At 41.4% G+C, this 24,727-nt stretch overlaps 2 protein-coding genes across 2 annotated transcripts in view; both read left to right on the plus strand.

Moving 5' to 3' along the window:
• pdzd2 (PDZ domain containing 2) overlaps positions 1-2,485 on the plus strand; it is a 40,473-nt gene extending 37,988 nt beyond the window's left edge. Inside the window, exons 23-25 of the mRNA XM_085786141.1 lie at positions 103-393; positions 480-594; positions 1,991-2,485. Of these exons, the coding sequence (XP_085642267.1) occupies positions 103-390 (288 nt within the window). The 3' untranslated portion in view covers positions 391-393; positions 480-594; positions 1,991-2,485. The remainder of the gene's footprint in view (positions 1-102; positions 394-479; positions 595-1,990) is intronic.
• A 7,431-nt stretch (positions 2,486-9,916) lies between these two features.
• npr3 (natriuretic peptide receptor 3) overlaps positions 9,917-24,727 on the plus strand; it is a 21,587-nt gene continuing 6,776 nt past the window's right edge. The window contains exon 1 of the mRNA XM_085786142.1: positions 9,917-10,631. Coding sequence (XP_085642268.1) covers positions 9,917-10,631 — 715 coding nt within the window. The remainder of the gene's footprint in view (positions 10,632-24,727) is intronic.

The following is a 24,727-nucleotide window of genomic DNA, read 5'->3' on the forward strand; positions in this document are numbered from 1 at the left end:
TAAAGGTTTAATGAAAATGTTTTTTAATTAGTTGTTTTAACAGCTCTAGCTGATGTCTCTGGGCAGCAGGTGGTGATAGTGTTTGTAACTCTTTGTGTCCAGGTCCATCGGGTCTTCACGAAAGGTGCAGCGAGCCTTGAAGGCACCATTCAGAGAGGAGACGGCATTTTATCCATAAATGGAACAAGTCTGGAGGGAAAAACCCACGGAGAGGCCGTGTCCTGCCTCCATCAAGCCAGACTGACCAACCAGGCCTTAGTGGTCGTCCGAAGAGACAAGGACAGTGAACCGTGTGTCTCCGACAGACAGGACGTGGTCGGGCAGCCGAAGAGTTTATGTTCTGCCAGGATGAGGTCTACGGAAGCTGGAGCAGGTGAGACCCGGGTGTGACATCTCTAAATAAACCTGCAACATGAACCTACTTCTCATAAACCACATACATGGATAATAAAACTGTGGATGTTGAATGTCTCTCAGACGGTGCTTTAACAGTGGAGCTGCACAAGACGTCTGCTGGTCTGGGCTTCAGTCTGGAGGGGGGGAAGTCCTGCAGCCACGGAGACCGGCCTCTGACTGTCAAACGCATCTTTAAAGGTGGCAGTTTTTCTACTATGAATACTGAACCCATGTGTTTTACCTTGAATAAATTATAATGAGGTGGTGTTGTCACTTTAATGTAACTTAGGTCATACTACAGTAGTCTCTAAAGAGAAAAAATTTAAATACGGTAAAGTTAATATGAACGTGCCAGTGATTTATAACCTAAGTGTAACAACAAACAGACGCTGAACCAAATTTAAATTTTATTTTATTTTTAATTAAATTTAAATTAAAGAATCATTCATCACATTGGCAGTGAACGAACAGCACCAATCAAATGTGACTAATGGCCCGTGCCGTGACTATGACAGCAGTCTGATTTACAGTGTACACTGTCAACTGAATAAACTGATGTAAATAAATTGATTACCAGAGTTTGCTCTTAACTATAGTTTGTCATGTGATCCCTGGGCAACAAATTGAATCATGTGGATTAAATTATTAAAGGTGTTCAGAAAAGAAAATTGAATTTGAGCCCACTGTGGGTCTTAACATTAGTGTAATAACTCATCTATCAGACGATGTAGCCCAAACTTTGTGCAAAATTATATTTTCGAGTAAATCCGGGATGAAAGTGGGGTAGTTTTTTTTTTGCAGGCACACGAATTATGCGTGACGTTGCTCACGATTCATCAGCCACTGATATTGGATCCATCATCCGTCAATCAAACGTCTGAGACACACACACAAACATTGAATATCCCGCCCGCTCGATAACAACCAATCAAATTAGTTTTCCTTACTCGGGTAAACTTGTGCGGCAACTCGTGAAAACTTGTGGAAGGAGGCACGACAAAAGGCCATTTCTGAACACCTTTAAGAGCAACTTGAAAGGAGAGAACAAAATGATGGAGTGCTAACCAAGGGGGCAGTTGTCGGTCTGAGAAGTGAAGCTCACTTCCGCGTTCAAAAAACTGCAATCCCCCCGGATTCCTCTGGGGGCTGGTGTCAGAAGGGAGCATTCCCCATAGACCCCCATGTTAAAATCGCCGATTTTACATCCTCAATAAACATGTTAAAAGCCTGGTGTCAGAACGTTTTTTTTGTCTCAATCGATAGTTTCTACCCCCGCACACACTCTGAGGGGGGTGAATTTTTTTTTAACTCTACCGTTTTACTGTTATTAGGTTAAAACTCTGGCCAATTAGGGCGCGGAAACGTTGAGTGACAGGTCCGAGCAGCTCCGTGGACAGCTGCTTCGAGGCCAGTGGGCGGGTTCTCGGCCGGCCAATCCAACATGGCGCTGTTCAGGCCGCCATATTTGAGTCACAAAAACGACTCCCCAAAACCAATGGGTGACGTCACGGACGCTACGTCCATTCTTTTTACAGTCTATGGTGTGAACTTTTCAGTGCGGCTGAGGCTGAGCTGTTGTTCTCCTCTCCACCAGGCGGCGCTGCAGAGCTGTCGGGGCTCATTGAAGTCGGTGACCAGGTCCTCTCCGTCAACGGCTGCTCTCTGGAGGATCTCATGCACCACGATGCCTGGAAAATTATCAAAGCCACCAGCGAAGGGCCCAACACACTCCTCATCCGCAAGCTGAACACCTGACTGGATGGAAAACCCCCTGGTGCTGGTTTTGGTGGTTTTGGTGGTGTTGGGGGAGGGGCACTGTGAAACCACCCTCTGATCCAGGGTTTGGACAGAAACCAGGAGAGCAAATTTTTCTCTCTTTTTTTTTATTTTTATTTTTTACAGGTTTTCAGATGGACTTGATTTGATTTTGTGTTTTGTCTTGTTTCATGTGTTTTACTTATTAACAGGTCAAAGTGGATGGGCCACTGACTGACTGTTGTGGTGTTCAGAGCTGAATCATGATTATTTCAGACGGGAGGTGCAGTTTGTTTACATTAGATTCACTTTGAAGAAACGTTTTTAAAATAAAAGTCAGTTTTGTGAAAAGATCTCTGGTTCTGGTTCTGGTTTCCATGGTAACAGGTCCTTATTACTGTATGTCTCCACGGCGATGACAACCAACACTTTTTTTTAGCCATGACCCATGACTTAAAGCAGAAGTAAGCAGAATATTTGTGTTAATATAAGTCTTAAATAGTTATATCTTCCGACGGCAATCACTTACATAGAGTGTTTGGTCTGAAACACGGGTCTGTCAGTCACTCTGCTCTGCTGTAAGCCCAGGAGAAAACTGTCCTTGTATCCTACAACCTTTATCCAATGAGGAGAGAGAACGGCATAAAGGGGCGGTCCTCTCTGTGTGCAGCACCCAAGGGATGCACGTGAATGTGGTGACGTAGGGACGAGGGCGGGGGCTGCTAACTAACAAGAAGTTAGCCAAAACAACCGGATCGCTTACTTCTGCTTTAACATCGCAATTATTACGTTTCAGGGGTTCATATTATCCGACTCTGGATAAATGAGAGATGTAAACTAAGTGGAGGAGGTAAGAAATATAATGTGTCAATCATAAAAGGTTCATTCATTGTTATTACATCAGTCAAAAACTGTAAAATGTCCACAATGAGGGTGACAAAGGTGCAAAGTCGAGGGTCCACACAGACATGCACAGGAGGTATCATAACTGAAGAGGGTGAAGTGCATAAAGGTGTGAGTGTGTGAAGTTGTTCAACCCTGTGATGGACTGGTAATATCACTGTAGTGGCTTATATCTTATGTTCTTTTCTTTGTTCTTCATTTCTTACTCTTTTAACCACTCTTGAGAAATGACGTGTGACTGCTTTACTCGTTGAGCGTTAAAACGACTGTCATTTATTCAACACACGTTCTTAACAACAACACTTCACTTCCTGCTTTCTCTACGGAAGCTGCATGAGACCTCAACCGTGACACAGGTGGCTCAAAATTCAAAAGCATACTCAAACTTATTCCTAATCGGCATAAATCAGTACAAATAACTAAACAATAATAAATGGCGCTTACAATCACATAGATTTAGAGATATAAGTATCGTAATTTTACTATAATTATTAGTATAGGCCTAAGTAATGTTTATTCTCATTGATTCTCTTGACTATTCCCACAGGAACCTTCCTTTTTATCTGATTATTTCATTGTGGTGGCGCAGCAGCAGCAGCAGCAGCAATGAGTAGTCAGTGGTTTCAATGACAGTGTGCATGTGTAGGAAATGACCAGTAGATGTCAGTAAAAGCTCACAGACAGGTGAGGAAACACTTCACCCGATCAATCCTGCTCCAACAGTGACAGTAAGTCCAGGTTCTCCAAGTTCATCAACAATGAATGTTGATGAACTAAATACGTTTCAAAGGAGAACCTCCAACAGGATAGTTTTTACATGAGTCACCTGTAACACCAATCAGGAAGAAGTCAGGAATAAGTTGTTTTTATTTACCTACCTTTTTTGTCTACTCTGTGGTAAATGTCTCTGTTTTCAAGTACATTTGAATATGAATATTTCAGCATCAGGTTTTTGTAAATTATAACAGCCCACTCTTTATGTTTAAGAGTAAACTACAAGTTCTCTATTTTAATTGCAGATAAAACAGCAGCACTATTTAATAGCAGACATGTGGAACTTGTTTGCATGAAATTTTGAACACACTGACTTAAAAGATGAGCAGACAAGTCAAAAATATTAAACCCATATCTGGTATCAGCATATGAACTCACTATGTGTTATTTGATGGTAATAAGATTCTCTAGATGAGTGGTCATTTTAAGTGCATGAACATTTTATTTTTTGTAGACACTGAATTCATGTTTTTTTCATCATTTGCTTTAGCAGTTTCATTTTAATTTTGGTGACAGTGCAGTTCAGTATGTTTGCAATTCAACAAATATGATTAGTTGACTGTCCAATTATTCAGAGGATCATATTTTTAACCCTTTTTGCAGAAACATAGGAAAAGACCAGCTCTTCAAATTAAAAGCTCCTAAATCTACATGTGTGGAAATACCACAAGATCTCTCTTTCAAACTGAGGTATGTTTACAGCTTTTCACAATTCTTTTATTACTTAGTTTCAGAAGGACACTGAGTGGATTCATGCGACAAAGAGAAGGTTGTTTTAATTTTTTAATCATTTAGTAAATTAAATGATTAATCATACAGTAGATCTATGTTTACTGTAAATATGAAAACACGATTACAGCATCACATGTCATGCATTCATCTCTCAGTAATGTGACCCTTATGAAAATATCTAGGCTAGAGAGAGTTTTATTTCATTAATGATGACAAATACTAATCAATTATCAAAACTGGAGTAATTAACTAGATTGTTAAAAGATAAGAGAGAGAGATTTTAATTTGAAGATTTGTTTCTATTCAGCCACAAGATCATCAGAGCAGTCAAACACAAATGTTAGGTGATGAAGACCGACTGAAGTTCCAGCTCCGTCCCAAAGGTGGTGGACAGGTTGAGGTCAAGACTCAAGTTGTTCCACACCAAACTGGGAACGTCATGTTATTTAAGGTTATGGCAGTGGTTCACACGTACTGTACATCCACACATCACTTAGTATTAAAATGGTGCAGTTAGTTTACCAGACAGGAAAAAAAACAAGCAAACAAAAAAAAAAAAAAAAACATTAGTGGCCCTGTCCACGGTCTGCACGGAGGATTTGGAAACACACAAACAAGAGCAGGGCAGAGCGGCAAAAAGAAAGTTCCCACAGACTGAACTACATCTGCAGCTAAAAGATGCCATTACATGACGAGGTGCTGAGTTCATGTTAATGACCATAATTGCAAAATATCTCCAAGTTGTGCTCATTGGTGTAATTTGGACGTTTGAGATAAAGACGGCACAGAATTGTGCTTCACATTCAGTATAATACTTCACCTTTACATGTAATGATTTAATGATTTAAGTGTAATGAGAGCAGTGGAAAACATTGGCGTGTGTGTACGTCAGAAAATTCCACTGCACTTGCCAGCGAACAAAAAGTGTCCTCTGAGAAACTGGCTAGGTGTGTCATTAGTGACACATGTTGATGTGCCATGATAAGTGGAAGACTGCTAATAGAGCCGAGGATGTGAAGCTGAGGTCGATGTTATTTTCATCCAGGTTGGTCGCTGTAGAAACGAACCTCTGAGCTGAGTTTTTTCTGTTCAAAGCTTCTCAACATAATTCAACATAGACTCACGCACTGTCGGTAAACATACGTGCAAGGAAACATCTGCTCCAGCCCTGACATGCACTTGTGCTTTTAGTATTTCCTTTTCATTCTACTTTATACCCTCAAAATGATTCAGTCAAACAATGGTAGTCTTTGAAGATGCAGATTTTATACAAAACAACTTCTTAAATACAATGAACTAATTAAGGTTAACCCACAAAAGAGTTGAAATTATCTCCTCCTCACCACTTTGTCTAATTGCAGCAGCATTCACTGATGTCCGGCCACCAGGGGGCAGCAGAGTGGAGGTTCTCTGTCCATTGCCCCCTCTCTTTTAGCTCTGTGTTTGGTCTCCACCAGCTACGACTCAACTCCTCATCCACCACTGATGAAGTCAGTTGTTCAGCTGTCAAACAAAACCATTGATTGTCTGTGACACATAAAAAAAAAAGAGTCTGACCAGAGTAGCACGCCATACAACAGACGGACATCAACAGTTCCTCATTTTAAAGGTTATGATATTTCCTCTCTAAAACAACACACAACCTTGTCTTGTCTTTTTCATGTTGTGATTGTAGATGTATGTTTAAATGTACTGGTTTTAAATTTGGACCCCAGGAAGACTAGTGGTGCTCTAGAGCGCAGCTAATGGGGATCCGAACAAGTAAAACAAATAAAACAAACCTAAAATGACAATTTAAAGGGACAACGAGGAGTTTTGGAAAAGCGAAGCGTTTTCACACTACATTTATGAGCCTCCGCGCGCACCGTGAAATTCTTTGACCGGCGCAAGACAGACTCATTTTTCATTCATCAATAATTAAAGTCAGAGGTTCAAAGACGATCAGATACCATCGTAGTTCCGGCCATAAATGGCGATTTGGCGGCGTTATTCTCATGACTCGCCACAAAACCAAAAGTAAGGAAACGCTGGTCGGCTCGCCCAGCATTTCCGCCACCACTAATAATAACAAAATAACGAAAGAGACAAAACGATATATTTATCCGAAATGGGCCCATTAACAAGTGTGGGTAGCGTAGATTCATCCACATTAACGTGAGATTTTTTTATAACCAAATAGAAACTCCTCGTTGTCCCTTTAAATATACAGTTATAGACTCAAAAAAGTCTGAAACAGATCAAATACACAACTACTGTGGTTTGGATTGGTTCTGATCAGAAGTGACGTCTTCCTCCACTGACTTATTTGCACTGCTTCTGTGTACGGTGCACTGCAGAGATGAAGACTTTAAAGAAATGAATGGTTTCTTGTAAATATAATTAGTTGCTTTTATTAGGCTATTATCTTGTTCAATGTATTTGTATTCTGTAAGGCAAGGCAAGGCAAGGCATCTTTATTTATATAGCGCATTTCATACCAAGGCAAATCAATGTGCTTTACATAAAGACAAAACATTAAAGGGACAACGAGGAGTTTCTATTTGGTTATAAAAAAGTTTCACATTAATGTGGATGAATCTACGCTACCCACACTTGTTAATGGGCCCATTTTCGATAAATATATTGTTTTGTCTCTATCGATATTTTGTTATTATTAGTGGTGGCGGAAACGCTGGTCGGCTCAGTTTCGCAACGAGTCATGAGAATAACGCTGCCGAATCGCCGTTTATGGTCGGAACTACGACGGTATGTGATCGTCTTTGAACCTCTGACTTTGATTATTGATGAATGAAAACATGAGTCTGTCTTGCGCCGGTCAAAGAATTTCACGGTGCACGCGGAGGCTCATAAATGTAGTGTGAAAACGCTTTGCTTTTCCAAAACTCCTCGTTGTCCCTTTAAAAAAAGAAGCATAAAACAGAATAAAAACAAACAAAACACTAAAAACAGAGTTAAATGCAAGAGCAAATAAAAGTAAAATAAAAGAAAATAGATCAAGTTTGAAGTTCTTAAAAGAGCTCGGCTATAAGCACGTGAAAAGAGAAATGTTTTTTGAAAAGAGAAATGTTTTTGTTGTTGTTTCTGTGATAAACTGTAATAACCTTCACATCCGTCATCCTGAGGTCAGACCGACCCGACACCAACAGTTTAGTTTAGTTCCACCTGTTGTTGACGTCCTGTTTTGTTTTTGCTAAAGATCTTGTAGTAATAGGCTAATACACCGCAGCGGCTTGTTGCTATGGTAACCCCACGTCTTCAGCATGACGACCGGTTTGGTTCAAACCAAAGTTGTAACACAACACAGGAACTACGGGCGACTCACACGAAACCTTCTGACACAAAGGTTGCACCATGAACAGAGACGAGACCACTGTGTGTCCGTAGGTTGTGTATCTGTTGTGTGTGTGTGTGTTGGTTGTGTATCTGTTGTGTGTCTGTTGGTTGTGTATCTGCTGGTTGTATGTCAGTAGTAGGTTGTGCGTCTGTTGGTTGCTTCTCTGTCTGGTTGTCTTCGATGGCCATCTGTGTGTCAGTAAGTAGATTGTCTATCTGTTGTGTGTTTAAGGTTTGCGTGTCAGCAAGTTGTGTAACTGTGTTGATTGCCCATCGGTCTGTTGGTTGTGGATTTGCTGGTTGTGTGTACAGTACGTGGGTTGTTTGTCTGTTTTGTAACTCAGTGAGTTGTGTACCAGTGGTATACCAGTATAGGTTGCGTACTTGCGTATCTGTGGGTTGTTTTTATGTTGTTTGTGTTGGCCCTTTCTGTGTTGTTGTGTGTCTGTAGGTTCCTATGCATCTTAATTAGGGTCTCTTGTTGTGTGTTCTTGATGGTTGTGTATCTATTGGGTCTTTGTTGTTTATCTGTTGGTGGTATATGTCTGTAAGTTGTGTATCAGTTGTATACCAGTAGGTTGTGTACCTGTGGATTGTTTTTTGTTTCTTTATGTTGTTTGTGTATCTGTTTGTTGTGTGTCTGTAGGTTGTATGTAATTAGCTTCTGTAGATGTTTGTGTCCCAGTCGGTTGTGTATCTATTGGTTCTTTGTTGTTTATATGTTGGTTGTATGTCTGTAAGTTGTGTATCTGCTGCTTGTGTGTGTTTGTTGCTTGTATGTCTGTAGGTTGTTTTTATATTGCTTGTGTATTTGTTTGTTGTGTGTCTGTAGGTTGTGTATCAGTTGTATACCAGTTGTTTGTGTATCTGTTTGTTGTATGTCTGTAGTTTGTAGGTTCTGTAGATGTTGTGTATTTATTGGTTGTTTGTTGTTCATCAGTTGGTTGTATGTCTGTAAGTTGTGTGTCTGTTGCTCGTGTATGTATTTGTTGCTTGTATGTTTGTAGGTTGTGTATCGGTGGGTTGTTTTTATATTGGTTGTGTATCTGTTTGTTGTGTGTCTGTAGGTTGTATGTAATAAGGTTCTGCAAATGTTGTGTCCAGTTGGTTGTGTATTTATTGGTTGTTTGTTGTTTATCTGTTGGTTGTATGTCTGTGAGTTGTGTAGCCTAACTGTTACTGTGTGTGTGTGTGTGTGTGTGTGTGTGTGTGTGTGTGTATATATGTGTGCGCGCGCGTGCGTGCATGCGTGTGTGTGTGTGTTGCTTGTATGTCTGTAGGTTGTGTGCGCCCCTGGGTTGTTTTTATGCTGTTTGTGTTGTGTATCCATTTGTTGTGTCTGTAGGTTGTGTATCCATTGGTTGTTTGTTGTTTATTTGTTAGTTGTACTGTATGTCTGCAAGTTGTGTAGCCTATCTGTTGCTTGCGTGTGTGTCTGTGTGTGTGTCTGTGTGTGTGTGTGTGTGTGTGTGTGTGTGTGTGTGTGTGTGTGTGTCTGCAGCTTGTCTCGGACTCAGACCCATAACTCCCACTGCCTGGCTGCCTGCACGCGGACCCCGGGCTGCTGCGTTGAAGCGGCTCATTGTGAGAACGAGAGCGCGAGGGAGAGAGAGCGAGCGGCTCGTGGCTCGTGGCGGCGGTGTGGTGGTGTCGCTTTAAGAAGGAGGTGGGCAACGCGCCGATGACGCAGGACTCGATCCTGAAGAAGATGCTTCAAAACTCGCGGCCGGAGTCAGCGCGGAGTGGTGGCGGCCGCTGGCGGAGCTGGAAGAAGCAGCTCGGAGCAGGTTGAGGAAAGGAAACTCTTTGGCTGCACTGCTGCTACTACTACTACTACTACTACTACACACTGATAGAGTCACTGAGACTTTGTGTGCAGCTGTATGAACAGTGCAAATTAACTAACTGGAGCCAACTTTGGAGAAAAGAAAAGAAAAGAAGCAGTGAAGAACATCTCTCTCCTCTCCAAAGACTGTGTTTGGTTCATATGAGAGAAGGGAGCGCACGAAAGGAAAGACGCATCATGCCGCAACTCAGCGCACTGTGTGTACTTGTTGTGTACTTTTTGACGCTCCTCCTGAGCCCAGTTATGACAAACCCCACCAGCTCCACCAGCTCCAGCAGCAGCAGCAGCAGCAGCAGCAGCAGCGAGGAGGAGGACATAGACGTGTTGGTGCTGCTGCCGCTCAACAACTCTTACCTTTTCTCGAAGGCGAGAGTTGCACCGGCGATCCGTTACGCAGAGCGCAGGCTGCTGCTGCAGCAGTTCCCCGCGCTCCGCTTCAACATCCAGTTCGAGAACTCGGACTGTGTCAACGATGCTCTGTACCTCCTGGTGGACAGGTCGTGCGGTCGGAAGCCGGACTTGATCCTGGGTCCCGTGTGCGAGTACGAGGCCGCGGCGGTGGTGAGGCTGGCGTCGCACTGGCACATCCCCGTGATCTCCGCAGGTGCCCTGGCCGTGGGCTTCGGCAACAAGGACGCCGAGTACTCGCAGCTGACGCGCATCGCTCCGTCCTACATGAAGATGGCCGAGACCTTCACCGCGATGTTCGAGCACTTCACCTGGAAGAGCGCGCTGCTGGTGTACGAGGACGACAAGCAGGAGCGGAACTGTTACTTCACCCTGGAGGGCGTCTATCACCTGATGATGGACTTCAACATCAAAAGCTACTCGTTCTCTCCGGAAGATCAGCTGGACACCGACGACCTCCTCCAGAGCGTCTATGACACCGAAGGTAATCCATCCATCCATCCATCCATCCATTCATTCATTAGATGATCTATACTTAAAAAAAACAACAACAAAAAACTTGGTTAATTGAGTAAGTGCAGAGTTGGACAGACTAGAGTACTCGACCCCAGTACTTGAGTAAGAGTACAAATACTACTGGTCAAAATTTACTCCGTTACAAGTAGCCTTAAAGTAAAAAAAAAAAAAAAAAAGTAAATAAGTACTTGCTTTTAAAGGTACTTAAGTATCCAAAAGTACATGCTTTTAAATTTACTTTAAGTAAAAGGTACTTAAGTATCCAAAAGTACATGCTTTTAAATTTACTTTAAGTAAAAATGAGAGTAAGTGTAAATTTCTTATTTTTCACATCAATGAATTACTATAATTTTTTCTAAATGAATTTAAGGACCTTTTAACTTGTTTCTGAGAATTAACTCTTTGAAACCAGCTGCACTGATGTGCTGCTTTTAGGGGTCAGGGTTTCCTTCTTTGACAAACACAGCTTGTGTCCAATAGTATTTTAGAAAAAAAAAAAGAGCAGACCTGAAAGTAACGAGTACTTTCCTAGAAATTAACTCGAGTAAAGGTAAAAATATTTGTCTTGGAAATGTATTCAAGTAAGAGTAATAAGTACCAAAGAAATCTAACACTCAAGTAAAGTACAAATCCTCTGGATATGTACTTAAGTACAGTACTCAAGTAAATGTACTCCGTTACTGTCCACCACTGAGTAAGTACGTCACCTGTTAGTTATCTCTAGTCATATTTTTCTACACTACATGTGAATATTGGTCACCATAGACTCTTTGGGGTCTCTATGAGCTCATGTCATTAGTCATTTAATTAGGGCTTTAACTAACAATTATTTTCACTATCAATTAATTTCCCAATCATATCTACAATTTGAACTGTCTCCAACCAACTCTCCACACCCCAGAGAAATGATCCCATGAGACAAACATGAGACCCTCAGGTAAGGCTTCACCTCACCTCACGTGGTTTAGTCACTTTTCATCACAAGAGATGGTCTTATAGGCATTAAACTCATTGATTATTAATTCCCCAGATGAATAACCATGATTTAAAGAGCTCCACTGTCAGGTTTTATATTCTGCATTTTAGCTCAGCACTCTAAATAACTGGAGATGCCCTAATGATTATATTTTTATTTGTGGAATTAAAGGACACATTCACATTACAGCTTGTTTCACAGTAATACTCACATGTCTGATGAGTTTTCTTTTCATAGTTTGAGGTGTGGAGTTTAACACAAATATTGAGGCTTCAGCAGCAACAGTGAGATACAGCATCGTCATTATGTGTCCTCATCACATAAAGACGGAGGAAACTCTGCCTTACACAGACAAATACTGGAGCCTCAGTAGTTTCAGTGCATTTTGATGTTCATTACTTGCATTGTTCAGAGTGGATCAGTACTGTGAGACTACACAGGCTCATAGAGATGTGAGTTTGTTCCTTTGATAAGCTGAAACTAAGACAAAAACTCACTGAAGAAGAAATGTGAAGAAGTCCTTTTGGGTAATGATAATATTAATTGTCATAGTTTTAGACTTAGAGCTGAGATGCAAAAAACAGCAACAACAAAAAATGATATTGTCATTATTTGGGCAAATATTGCATAATAAGTCACAATTTCAGCATGAATGGTCATTTTCAAAATCAAATCAAATCAAATAAACTTTATTTGTCCCACCAGGGGAAATTTGTCTTGGGCAAGGGAGTTTTATGACAGCTGCCATGTACATGTAAAACATCCATACAAAATATATAATATGCAATACACCAGTAGGCAAACAAATCCAAGACAAGAGAGAGAAAGAAAGTGCGTGGTGCAATAAATAGAGTAAAATACTTATGATACAAATTCAAATAAAAACATACAAAGACCAAAGACCCTTCACTTAAACATTTGGAGTACATGATCCGTAGGCCGAGGCATCACTGTAGCTCCTGCTTCATGTTTGTGACACATTTAAAAGAACAAAATTGGGTGTTGTGCTTGGCCATGTTTGACTTTAATTTATAATAATATAAGATATTGGATATAGGTGATTAACAATTTTTGAGTATTGAAGTCTGACCCTGAATCTGAAAACCGGTGATGGGCATGTGTGCTTTTCTTTGTCGTCATTCCACCTTCACGCCGTCCATCACGGAGACAGACTTACGTAACGTCCTGCTCTTCACGAGTCATGTCCTCAGACTTCAGTGATGATGATGAGCCACATGATTTAGTTGCTTGAAATTGTTTAGAGGACTGAAGGCAAGAGAGCGAAACAGGACATCCTCTCTCCTCTGTGGCCACAGCTCTCACTGTCATTGTCTTATCTCATTAAAATAAAATGTTCTTGGGTGGAAAAACAGACAGTTTTTTATACGTGCCACGAGTTTGCCAGAATATGTGAATCCCTCACGTATAAAAGTGTCGTCATTGTGATGCTCAGAACAAACAATCACAATAAAGTTCGACTCCAGGCTGTGAACATAAAACTCATTTTAAATAATGAACTTTTTACCTGGCAACTATCCTTTAGGCCGACATGAGGGATACAACATAGACACAGTGTGGTTTAATATAAATTTGCACATATCTGTGTTGTATTAGAGCTGAATGTCTCCACACTGATTTTTTATTTTTTTTTAATTTTACAGTCAAATGAGTGTGTGCTCAGGCCATTTCTACACACTGATGAGCGGCTTGTCTGAAATCCTCCAACAATTCATGGTTACATCACCTCATATTACAGGAGTGGCGGCTGTATAAATTAGCATATATTATACATGCAAAATGCTGAAGAGCCACAAAGAGCACCTGATGGTGAGGAATTAGTATTCCCAGCATGCCGGGCGCTTAAGTGAGAGGTTTGAAGGGCTTCAGCAAAGATTGAACAGCTTTTCAGCTCCACTGAGCAGAGAGGGGAGGCAGCGATCATCATCTCCACACAGACACACACAGATACTGTATGTTCATACACCAGTGTGAATGTCTTTAATCCTCTAGCTCCACATCTGGGAAGATGAAATGACAGATTGATATCGAACGTGCTGCTGCAGCACCAATCATGCGGACAGCTTTCAGCTCTCTGGTCCTCAGATTAGATGTGACTGTGCAGCGCTCTCCTATCAATCACCGCTGTCACTGTGACATTTCCAGTGCATGATCCTCAGATACTGAAAACTTTGATTGGATTCAAGACCAGAGCCCCGCGGTTTGCAAGGCACGGACAGAAACACTATGAATGTATACACAATTAAACACAGTATAGATTGTTATTTGTCACATGTCTTGTCATGTGATCATGTGAGCGTAATACAGCTGTCAAAATGATCCTGTAGCACAGATGGTGTCGTTCAACAGCGCAGTCTTTCTGTGGTGCTGTGATGTGCACTGTCTTCTGATTTATTTATTTATTTGATCATTTATTTATTTCCTCTGTTTGTTGTTGTACCTCAGCATTTCCTTTGACTACAGGAAGAGTTTGGGTTGCTTGCATTAGTCCCTCTATATTAAAGGGATAGTTCAACATTTTGGCAAATTGGCCCATTGCCATAATCCCTATAGTCATAGCAGTAGGTTCGTTACCTTTAATTGTCGGTGCAATGCTATTTTTAGAACGGCGGAGCAGAGCGGCAGGCTGCTCAGAGCTACGCTACAGAGGCTTAAAGAATTTCTTGGTTTCCCTCATCAAACTCATCAAATACAAAATCCAAAAACTCCAAAACGCTTTCGTGGACAAGTTGTGACCTGCACATTCACCACGCTATGAGATAATAACAGAACGTTACGAAGCAGAGGTAAATTCAGGGTAAATACAGAGACTGCTTGCTGAAAAACTGTCCCTGAACGCAACGCGCATCTGTGGTTTTGCATGAATTTACCTCTAAAACAACTCTGTCTGGTAACGTCCCGTTATTATCTCATAGCGTGGTGAATGTGCAGCTCACAACTTGTCCACGACAGCGTTTTGGAGTTGTTGGATTGTGTATTTGATGAGTTTGATGAGGGAAACCAAGAAATCCCATGAGCCTCCGTAGCGTAGCATGGCAATGGGCCAGTTTGCCAAAATGTTGAACTATCCCTTTAAAGGTCCATGTTTTTAAGTGTTGCTCCATAAGAAGATATATTGGTGGTTTTAAGACCCTAAAACCACCTCAGTGTAGTTTTACATTTCCTCTCTCAGGCTAGCTCTAATAACAACAAATCAATGAGCCAATCAGAAAGCAGAAGTGGGCGGAGCTTGGGGTGCGGCTGAGGGTTGCTGCTCTGTTCTGACATCATAAAGTGACAGAAGTCCTGACCGCTGTTTTTAAGGCTCAGAAGACTGAGGCTTTGATACTTTCACAGTGTTGAAGGAGATGGCTAGCTGTTTACCTCTTGTCCACCCACTCCTGACAAGAAACCACATTCTGAGTATCTGAAGTTACAAACAGCCCTTTAGATATGAAGATATGGACATCTACCTTCATATGATATAAGAGCTTTAAGGGGCTGGTTGTGATCAAGAATAACTTTTATGCTAACTGAGGGGAACAGATTTGATATTAGGTTTGCAAACAGAGCTTTAAATCACACTGAACTGAAGTAAAGTAGATCTCTCTTGGTATGCTGCAAGTGATCAACAGGAAAAAAAACTGAAGTGTGACAGAAAACCTCTGTCTCATATAAAAAGCCTTAAATTTGTGCATTTGCATTTCATGCTGGTCATTTTTACTGTATTGATTCAACTGTGCAACCTACACCGTGTCCGCTGTCATTTAAATGGCTGAAAAGAATTACAGTTTTGGGAACAGTTGCTATGGCAATGACTTCCCAGTTCAGAAATGTATGAATTGATCTTTCTTTGTTTTTGTGTTCAGGATCCTCATTCCGATGCAAGTGAAATGATTTTAATAACCTGATTAGAATAACCTTTCTCTGGCTTGTTTCAGTGTATTGTTGTCTGTCAGTGCAGAGTTTGTCAAGCTCTTCAGGATCTTACATGATCAATATATTTGATTTACTTGAAATTGTGGAGCTTCATTAAAATATACGACTAATACTCATGATAATTGTAGTTGTGACAGATCTAATTGCCAAAAGACAAACTCTGATTAATGATTAAATTACAGCTGGTTGGTTGTTTGATCAGAGGTCACGTCTCTTCAATTCAAATTCTTTGCGCAACTGTGTGTTACTGTTGTGTCGTCTTATCATCAAACAGATTAAGATGCTGTTTGACTTACAGCTGGAAGTACTTTGTCTCATTCTCTTCCAGAACAGCGCAGACATGGATGTTCAGATAGCTCACATTTACTCTGCGAACAGCTGATTGGACTATCTGACTGCTTGGTTCATTGAGGTGAACTGGGATAATGGCTTTATTAAAGTCCCTGCAGCTGCCCCGAAGGCAGAGGGACAGATATGTTGATAAATGTGCAGCCTCTGATTTGATTGGAGAAGTGCTGCACCAGAGCACAGAGTTATTACGCACGGCCGTCCGCCGTGTTTACCTTGATTAAATCACATGCAAATGAAAGCAGGCTGTTACAGAGGAACACCCCACACCTCTGCACACATCAGTTTGGTCTCTCATAAATTTGTAGCGTGACAGTTTGTGCAGAGAAGTCTGATTACGTGCGTCCCTGTTTTGAACTTTCTCTTAATATTTTAAGCATTTTATCTTGGGAAGACATCAGTCGAACACTAATGTGGTAGGCTACAGTACAGCAGTTGGAGTCTGATGGGAACATTTACAACATAAATGTAAGTATTTAGTTTCCATAGGATATATTAAAATAAAACATGAAATAGTGGACAGATGATGCAGTGTTTTTAGTATTTGTTTCTACTGTAGTTAAACATATATCCTGGGATGCACAGTTGTGGAGCTGCATGTTAACGTCTACAACTCTATGCAATCCACACGTCGTTGAACTGTTGTGTCACTGATTGGCTGACTGTGTTTATGAGTTGCTTTCTGACTTTCCACGGCCCCTTTTTCACTTTTTGCCGCTGTACAATCCTGAACCACAACACCAGGTGCACTTGTGGCGCCCACACACTGCGATTCGACTACAAAAACCCAAGACTTACCACACACATCCGGATGATGTTGAGCTTGCGTGATTAAATCAGGGCCCTCTGTTCTGTTGTGCTGCGCTACCTGTGTCCTTCCGTGGTTCTGGTTCTGGTTCTGGTTCTGGTTCTGGTTCTGGTTCTGGTGTTTGTCCCGTTGTGACTGGCCTCCTTGATCTTTCTCCAGCTGTTTGATGACCTTTAACTATTCCCCCCAGTTGATGTTGTTTATTTCCTGTGTTCTTTCTGTGTTTCTGTCACGTGTGATTTCATGCACCGCTCCCGTCCTCCCAGTCCCCCCAGAGTTCAGTTTCCACGGTGAACCAGCAGACTTTTGAAGGGGTTGGATAGGTTGTGATAGGCTCTGGCTCTATTTGATCAATACAGCCACATCTACTGGGATTGTGACTGTTCTGGTTTTAGTGGTATTACACTATTCAGTGCAGCCCTGTTAAATAATATATCACTTACCCTACTGCCCTCATTATGCATAGATGTGGAGCAATGCCTCATAGTTGTAGGTTTGCAGTGCATACTGTAGCAAGGTCAAGCAATAGTGTAAAGCTGCAGTACCGGAGGCAACAGTTCTAGGACCGCAGTTTTAGGACCGTTCGATTTACGTCACAGTGCCCCCAACGTTCGGAAGTTGCTGCGTTACTATGGAAATGGTCACCGCTCCGGAGGCGATTATTTGAAATTTATATTCCAAGTTCACATTTTGAGTTTGAGTGGTTAGGTTTAGGCAACGAAGAAAGGAGTTGGTTAAAGCAGAAGTAAGCGATCTGGTCGTTTTGGCTAACTTCCTGTCAGCCGATGGAGTTAGCAGTCCCCGCCCTCGTCCCTACGTCACCACATTCACGCGCATCCCTTGGCTGCACACACAGAGAGGACCGCCCCTTTATGCTGTTCTCTCTCCTCATTGGATAAAGGTTGTAGGATACAAGGAAAGTTTTCTCCTCGGCTTACAGCAGAGCAGAGTGACTGACAGACCCGTGTTTCAGACCAAACACTCTGTATAAGTGATTGCCGTCGGAAGATATAACTATTTAAGACTTATATTAACACAAATATTCCGCTTACTTCTGCTTTAAATAATATATCACTTACCCTACTGCCCTCATTATGCATAGATGTGTAGCAATGCCTCATAGTTGTAGGTTTGCAGTGCATACTGTAGCAAGGTCAAGGCTTGTACAGTTTTTCCGCCAGTTCACAGTTTGCTGCAGATGGCAAGAACAGAAATGTACAGTTCAGTCCATCAAAAGAAGGACATTTGGATCACATAATAGTTAGAATAGTCGATGTTCTGGCTTGTGCAGGTTTTTGGAGCCTCGCCATGCAACCTGAAATGAAGAAACATTATAATAGAGCTCAGGGGCTGTGAATCAGACAGGCGAGGAAACTGGGGAGAAAAGGTGGATACCTTTCTTTAACTTCGACCACTCTCAGAAGAAGCCAGAGCAACATAAGGGTGTTATCCGACTCCAGGGCCAAATTCCAAGGGGTATATCTTTGAGTGACATGCTGCTCACATGCCCAAACATGAATAACAGCCTGGTCGGGGTGCTTGTCCACTTCATAAGAAGAGTCATGGTAGTGACCATGGCCAAACAAGAAATGATCATTTGTTTCCAGGTGCATGTAGACGACAGAAACTTTCTCTCGGGTGCTGCCACAATATAGCTGGGTACAGAAAGACAGCACATGTGATGATGGGGGTGTTAAGTCTTTCCCCATCACCAGACCAGAGTTGCTTTCTACAATTTGAGACTTGAAAAGAAGGAAGTTTCCAGCAGCCCAGTCCAGCAGTTTGACTTGACGTGAGCACTGAGTTTTCATCTATGCAGAACGGCTCAGGGGGAACCTGGGAATTTTGCCAAAGATACATTCACATTTTGAGTACTGTATGTGAAGCAAAAGAAACCATAAGAAGTTTTTGTCCAGCAGCCTCTGATCCCCTTGGGTTTGCGATTCCAGTCTGCATCCAGGGTATGGCGTTGTTGAGGGCTCTTACCAGAGAGACTGGTGATTGGTGAATAGGATGAACAACTTCCAGAGCTCAAGCTCAGAGAATAACATGAGCAGAAGGACTCATCGCTCCAAGACCATACACCTCCCTCAATGCAAACACTCAACATAAGGACTTGTGTATCTTCTGTAATGCTTTAACACAACCAGTGGCTGTTGTGTCTTATAGGGCCAAGTTTCCATCAAAGCCCAAGTTAAGTATCCCTAGACCTGAGCGATGCGCTTGAAGTCCAAGTGGTAGAAAATGCAAGAATGATAAGATATGAAAAGGATGTGAGGTGAATGCATCACAGACTACATTAACTTTTATATGGAAACTGTGCCACTATTGGCCTGTTCACTGCTTTCCAAACAACAAACCAGTAAGAGGACTGTTCAGTGATGGAGACAGGATGAAGCTCAGGTGTGTACAGGAGTTTAACAGGAGATTATATAAACTTGAATATTTTATATATCCAGCTGTACAGTATATGACGATAACAAATCAACTTTGACATTTAAAATTAAGTATCTCCATCATTTTGTGTAACACTACAGTCTGTATAGTATATAAACCATCTGAAATATCATTGGGATGTGTCAGATTGAAAAACAAAAACCCGAACTTTGACAGCAGATACTTGGTCCCAGAATAACGACGACAATGTTGAGTGCCCCTTTAGCTCCCAGAAGTCCCTGTCAAGAATAATCACAGAGTCAAATGTCCATTGCATGTAAACACAAATAGAAGGTAAAATTTCAAATAATTAAAACAAGGTGTTTCATATTTTATTAAACTTTGCACAAGTGTCTCTAGATAATCCAGTTCAGAACAAGTAAGACTCTATTTTAAATCTCACTAACACAGACACAGGATTTTTTTAAAATACAGAAAATGGACAAGTTACAACATTTTAAAGCACTCAATGGTCAAACAGGACAGAGCTCAGTTCATAATATATGGGAGGACGACGTCTGAAAGAATAACACAAGCAGCTGTAATCAGTCACGTCTGACAACATTCAGTACGCGTTGCAGATATTAGTACAGACTGACTCTTCTCCCACACAGACGGTTCAGTCCCAGATAATTAGGGACGTTGATAACTCGTGATATATACTGTTTATCTTTCAAAAAAACAACAACCTCTCAGGTCCTTAAATCCATCACATTGTAGCAGGAAGTGAGATTCTGGTCTTGTCTCTTTTATGAGAAGTTAAAACAGTATCATCAGCTTTGTTCTGACTCCATGCAGACCTTTATGACTTGATGGTTTTATTCCAGTTGTTGATCATTCTGAGTTTCTCATTGTTTTGAGCTGATACGTTTGGGTGAGATCATTCAGGGTCTGTGCTGGAGGGGCTCTGTCTTATCTTTGTGCAGGAGTTGAAGGGCCCTGTAGTGGTGGGAGTTAGGGGGATCACTAGATTTGAGGTGTTAATGAAATTTAATGTTTCTGGCTGCATTCAAGTATGTGTTTGCACACTTCTCTATGCAGGGCTATTCCAATTCCACATCTGCTTTTTAATTATTAATGAAACAGCCCCTTATGCCAAATACAGTCCAAAGCTACTAAACATAAATGAATGTGATTCTGGGGGCAGGGTGAATATATGGACAGATGAGTGATGGTCATAATCATGAATCCAACCATTGAGGAAAAGCTAATGACGCTGCAAAGCAACAAACGACACAATTGAAGACACAATTTTTTTTATTTTCAGCAGCCTAAACTCTAGTTGTAACAAGGTAATCTTCTCTGTGTTGTGTGTGCTTGTGGCTGGTTGGATGGTGGTGGTCTGCACGCACATGTAGGTGAATAGTAGCCTAAGAATTTGTTAATATAATGGATTTCATTTTGCATAACAAAATAATGAATGATTTGGTGAAATGAATGGGTGTAAGAACAACAGCAGATGTTTTATTACTAATGATGATAATAAGCTGAAAATATAAACACTTATTATTTTGGTCCAGAGAGTTCTGTAAAAGTCAAGTTATTGCCAGATTAAACAAACACCATGTTAATAATATGAGTGTGATTTTCTCTTCTTTCCTCTGGTGGGAAATTTCCCCACATTTCAAGTTTTATTTGAACAGTGAGATTCCTAAAGCTGATGCAATGCAGCAAGATCACATCAGCACAGACAGACAGCTCACTGCTCAGTTGGTCTTTTACTACTAAAGGACATCACTACACTGATGTCAGCTTCCTCTACCTCACAAATGACCTTTAACCGAGTGTTAAAGTGAATGAATGAATGAATGAATGAACGTCTGTCTGTCTGTTAGTGCTGCTAGAAGTGAGAGCTCCTGCTAAAGTGAATATTTTACACTTTCACAATTTTTCATCAAAATTAGCAGGTATAAGTTGTTTTTTTGTTGTTGTTTTTTTTACACGGGTAAACCCTCTAAAAGCCTATTCACTCCAATTCCACTTCCCAAGTGTCTGTTTAGACTGAGGACACACACAACTGCAAGGAGTGACGTCATCACACGCGCTTACAGAACACATACACATACTGTAGATGCAGGTGAGACAGACTGGTATAATGGATCTGTCTGCGTTTTTGAAACTTATTTCAAGGCTGCAGATCACTTTTTCACTCACGAGCGCTGAATGTAAACAGATTCTTAGGTTGTTTTAGGTTTTAGGTTGGTTAGGGTTGATCTACTCTAGTCTCAGGCATCGGTTGACTGTCATTAGTTAGTTTCTCTCATTAGATTTGTTGATTTTACTTCATTTTTGTGGCAACAGAAAGGACATAGCCAAAGTGGTCCCCAGCATCATGTCACCACATAGCGCTTCTTTTCAAGTCAGCTGGAAACTGTAAAGGATCTCAGTGCACACAGAGTCCACAGAGGTGGGGGGGGGGGGGGTTGATGTGCCATTAAAGGCATTAAACCCCCAAACAATGGGGAATATGTAGCTTTTTCACTGAAGTGTACTACACATACCGTCACAGCCTTGATTTCAGATGTGACCTCTGAATCGAATGGTCTGAAAAAGTTTGGAGTGTTTCAGAAGACCCAAGTCGTAATGAAATATAGTAAATTATTATGAAAGGTTTACGTGATAAACATTGAACCCCATCTGTTCCTCTCCATGTGTCTTTTAGTGCAAGATTACTGACAGCGACCGTCAGTGCACCATCAGGCCTGGCAGAGGCAGAGCCCGAGGCTGTGCATATATAACTGCATTACAGGTGTACGTGTAACTGAGATCAGCTACGTGACATGATCACGGCAGAATCAGTTTCACTTAAGCTGCAGTGGGGAAGTTTCTATGTCTGCAGCACTGATGCAAGACGTGTTGGCACTGATTAAACCTGTGCAGAATTATTTCTCAGGTAACAACTGAGGTCATGAAAAAAGCTAATCAAAGGCAACATCAACCAGACCACATACTGTAAGTAAAACTGCCTCATTACCAACTTTAGCATGTTAACAATTTAGACATACAGTATTTACATGAGTGCTGCTGTATATCCACAGAACAGCTGTTTCTATACAGCTAAAACAGCTGGATCAGATTTTCTGACTTCAGCTTCATTCAGCTGTTTCATGGCCATGTTACAAGTTCACATCCTGTTTATTTATATATTAAGCTAAACCACCTCCTGTACGAACCTGAACCAAAGAGCCGCTGTTGTCTGAACCACAGACGGGACTCTGGATGTGAACTTGGTCTCTGATGGGACAGTCCTGCACTTTGTAAACCACCATCCACCTCATCCACCTCCTGGTGACTCTGCAGCCATAAACAATACGTTGTGTTAAGAGTACGATTCTGTTTTCCTCTCAACATAGTTTAGTTTTATAAAAATGCATCTGGTCTTATACCAGCAACGAGGTGTTATATTATGCACAGAAATATCAGACAGGAAGGAAGTGAAGAGGAGGAGTCATCCACGGGTTCATTAGCTTTTAAATCAGGGTGGATCATCATGCTCACACTTACCTCGTAGCCATGGTTACACCTATGTGAGCGTTAATGAGAAATGCTATTTTCAGACAGTGATTAGTCTGTGTTGATGGTCTTATAAATGTGAGCACCTTGTCAAGCTCATCTGGAATTAACCAGATCCAGACCAGTCATGCTCAGATAAGTCAAGTCTCTCCTTAATGGAGCAGGGGAATAGATGAGGGATAGATTTATTTGATAATAGTCCACTAAACCTTCAGCACTTGTATAATAATGGTTGGGATGTATGTGGGAAGTGACTCTTATTTGTGACCACTTCTCTCTTTCTCGCTCTCTCATTCATTTTCTCGGCACCTCGTGCTTTGCTTGTAAAGAAAAAATCTTCCTCATCCGTTTGCTACAGATTTTTGTACCATTAACCACTCAATATTACAACATGTAACAGCCACAGGAGGGAAAATGAAGCACCTCTCTCACGATTGGTCCATTTCTGATGTTAATCCTCCTGAGACATGCACTCCCATCCTGAGTCTGTATGAAGTCTTTGTGTTTGGAGAGAACTCCCCTTGGGCTCCTGCATAGTTGTAAAAGCAATGACTTGCTCTTACTGTATGACCACAAATGTCTTAAGGCGCGGACTGAAAGGGCAAAGACAGCAACACGCTACCAGGGACAATGCTGTTAACACAAACAGGGACATCCTCAGTCAGTCAGCCAGTCATCCAGCAGCCAGTCAGTCAGCAATCACTGCGTGTGTGTGAGACAGATCGCCTTGCTCGCTCCTCTTTATCCTGTTCACCTCTCTGACAGACGGATCCAACAACCTTGTTTGTGGAGTAATGGCATTACAAATTTGCACAACAGCCCCCCTATTTGCATATGCTCTTGCTTTTCAAGTTTATGGCCAACACAGGGCACTTGAAATACACTGTGGGCACTCAGTAAGTGCACCATGTGCTGCTCCATTCCTGAGTTAATTTGTAACTAGCATCAGTGCCCTAGCAAAAAGGAAAATCCAGAAGTTTTAAAATGTTGCTGGCTGCAAGCGCTGCCCCATGGAATGGCTTGCAGAGCATACACAGGGCCAGTAGTGTGTGTAGAGCCCAGTGTAATTAAAGGGTGCTATAGTGCTGGCAGGACTGAGGTGAAGTTTGTCCCACTGACTCGAGGGATATTTCAGGAGGTGTGTTTAAGTGACAGAGTTGTGAGGAATGTTCCAGCAAGACTCTGAATCTTCCTTATTAACAGGGACGCTGGGGTTACAGTGTTTTCAGATGCAACCCCCTGTTTGTGTAGCATGCTTGTTTGTTGGTTTATTTATTTTCAATCACACCGAAGGGAAAAATTCATATCAAGTGAGAGAAGATTTAAACAGAAAAACGATACTTTGACACTTTTATATTTGCTCACTACACGACTTTCAATTCATGTGCAGTTTAAGTATACAACTAAATATAAGTGGCGTTCACTCTCGTCTGAGACCTGTCTGGAAGCACATGGATAAATAAAGGAGGGAAAACAGCTTCTCTCTGTCACTGACTCATACTCTCATTCAAGACTCATGAATGAGATGAGCTGGACATAGTAGATTCACTGAATCCCCTTGCCTGGGAATTGTATAGCTCAGTTCAACAACACTATAGATATGAGCAGTTTTCCTAAATTAGTGATGTTTTTTTATTTTATTTTTCTCAAAAGCTACTTTATTATTTATCCACTCTTAATATTAGAACAGCCATGACCCTTCAAGAGGGTTGCTGTAACCTGTAACCTTACCTGCAACAAACACACAACATCAATATCTTTGTTTTATGTTTATATGCCTTGCAAATATAAGTTTTATGCTGATGACACCATGATTTACCCCCAATGCAAACCAAGTGATAATGTGGTTAATAATCAGTAGCTGCTCCGAGCTAGCTGTCAACCAGTTGTGCCATAGTTTCCCACCTTATGCCACACAAAGCTTGTTGGTTTGTAGGACATAGGAAATTTGAGTTCCACAAAACCAATCGTTTTCTGGATAAAGTTGCATACTGAACAAGTAATTGACTCCAGACACATTTCAGAATCACTTTTTAGTTATGAAAAA

The sequence above is a fragment of the Trachurus japonicus genome, chromosome 9, assembly GCF_045865225.1.
Source record: "Trachurus japonicus isolate A0001 chromosome 9, Traja_1.0".
NCBI lineage: Eukaryota > Metazoa > Chordata > Actinopteri > Carangiformes > Carangidae > Trachurus > Trachurus japonicus.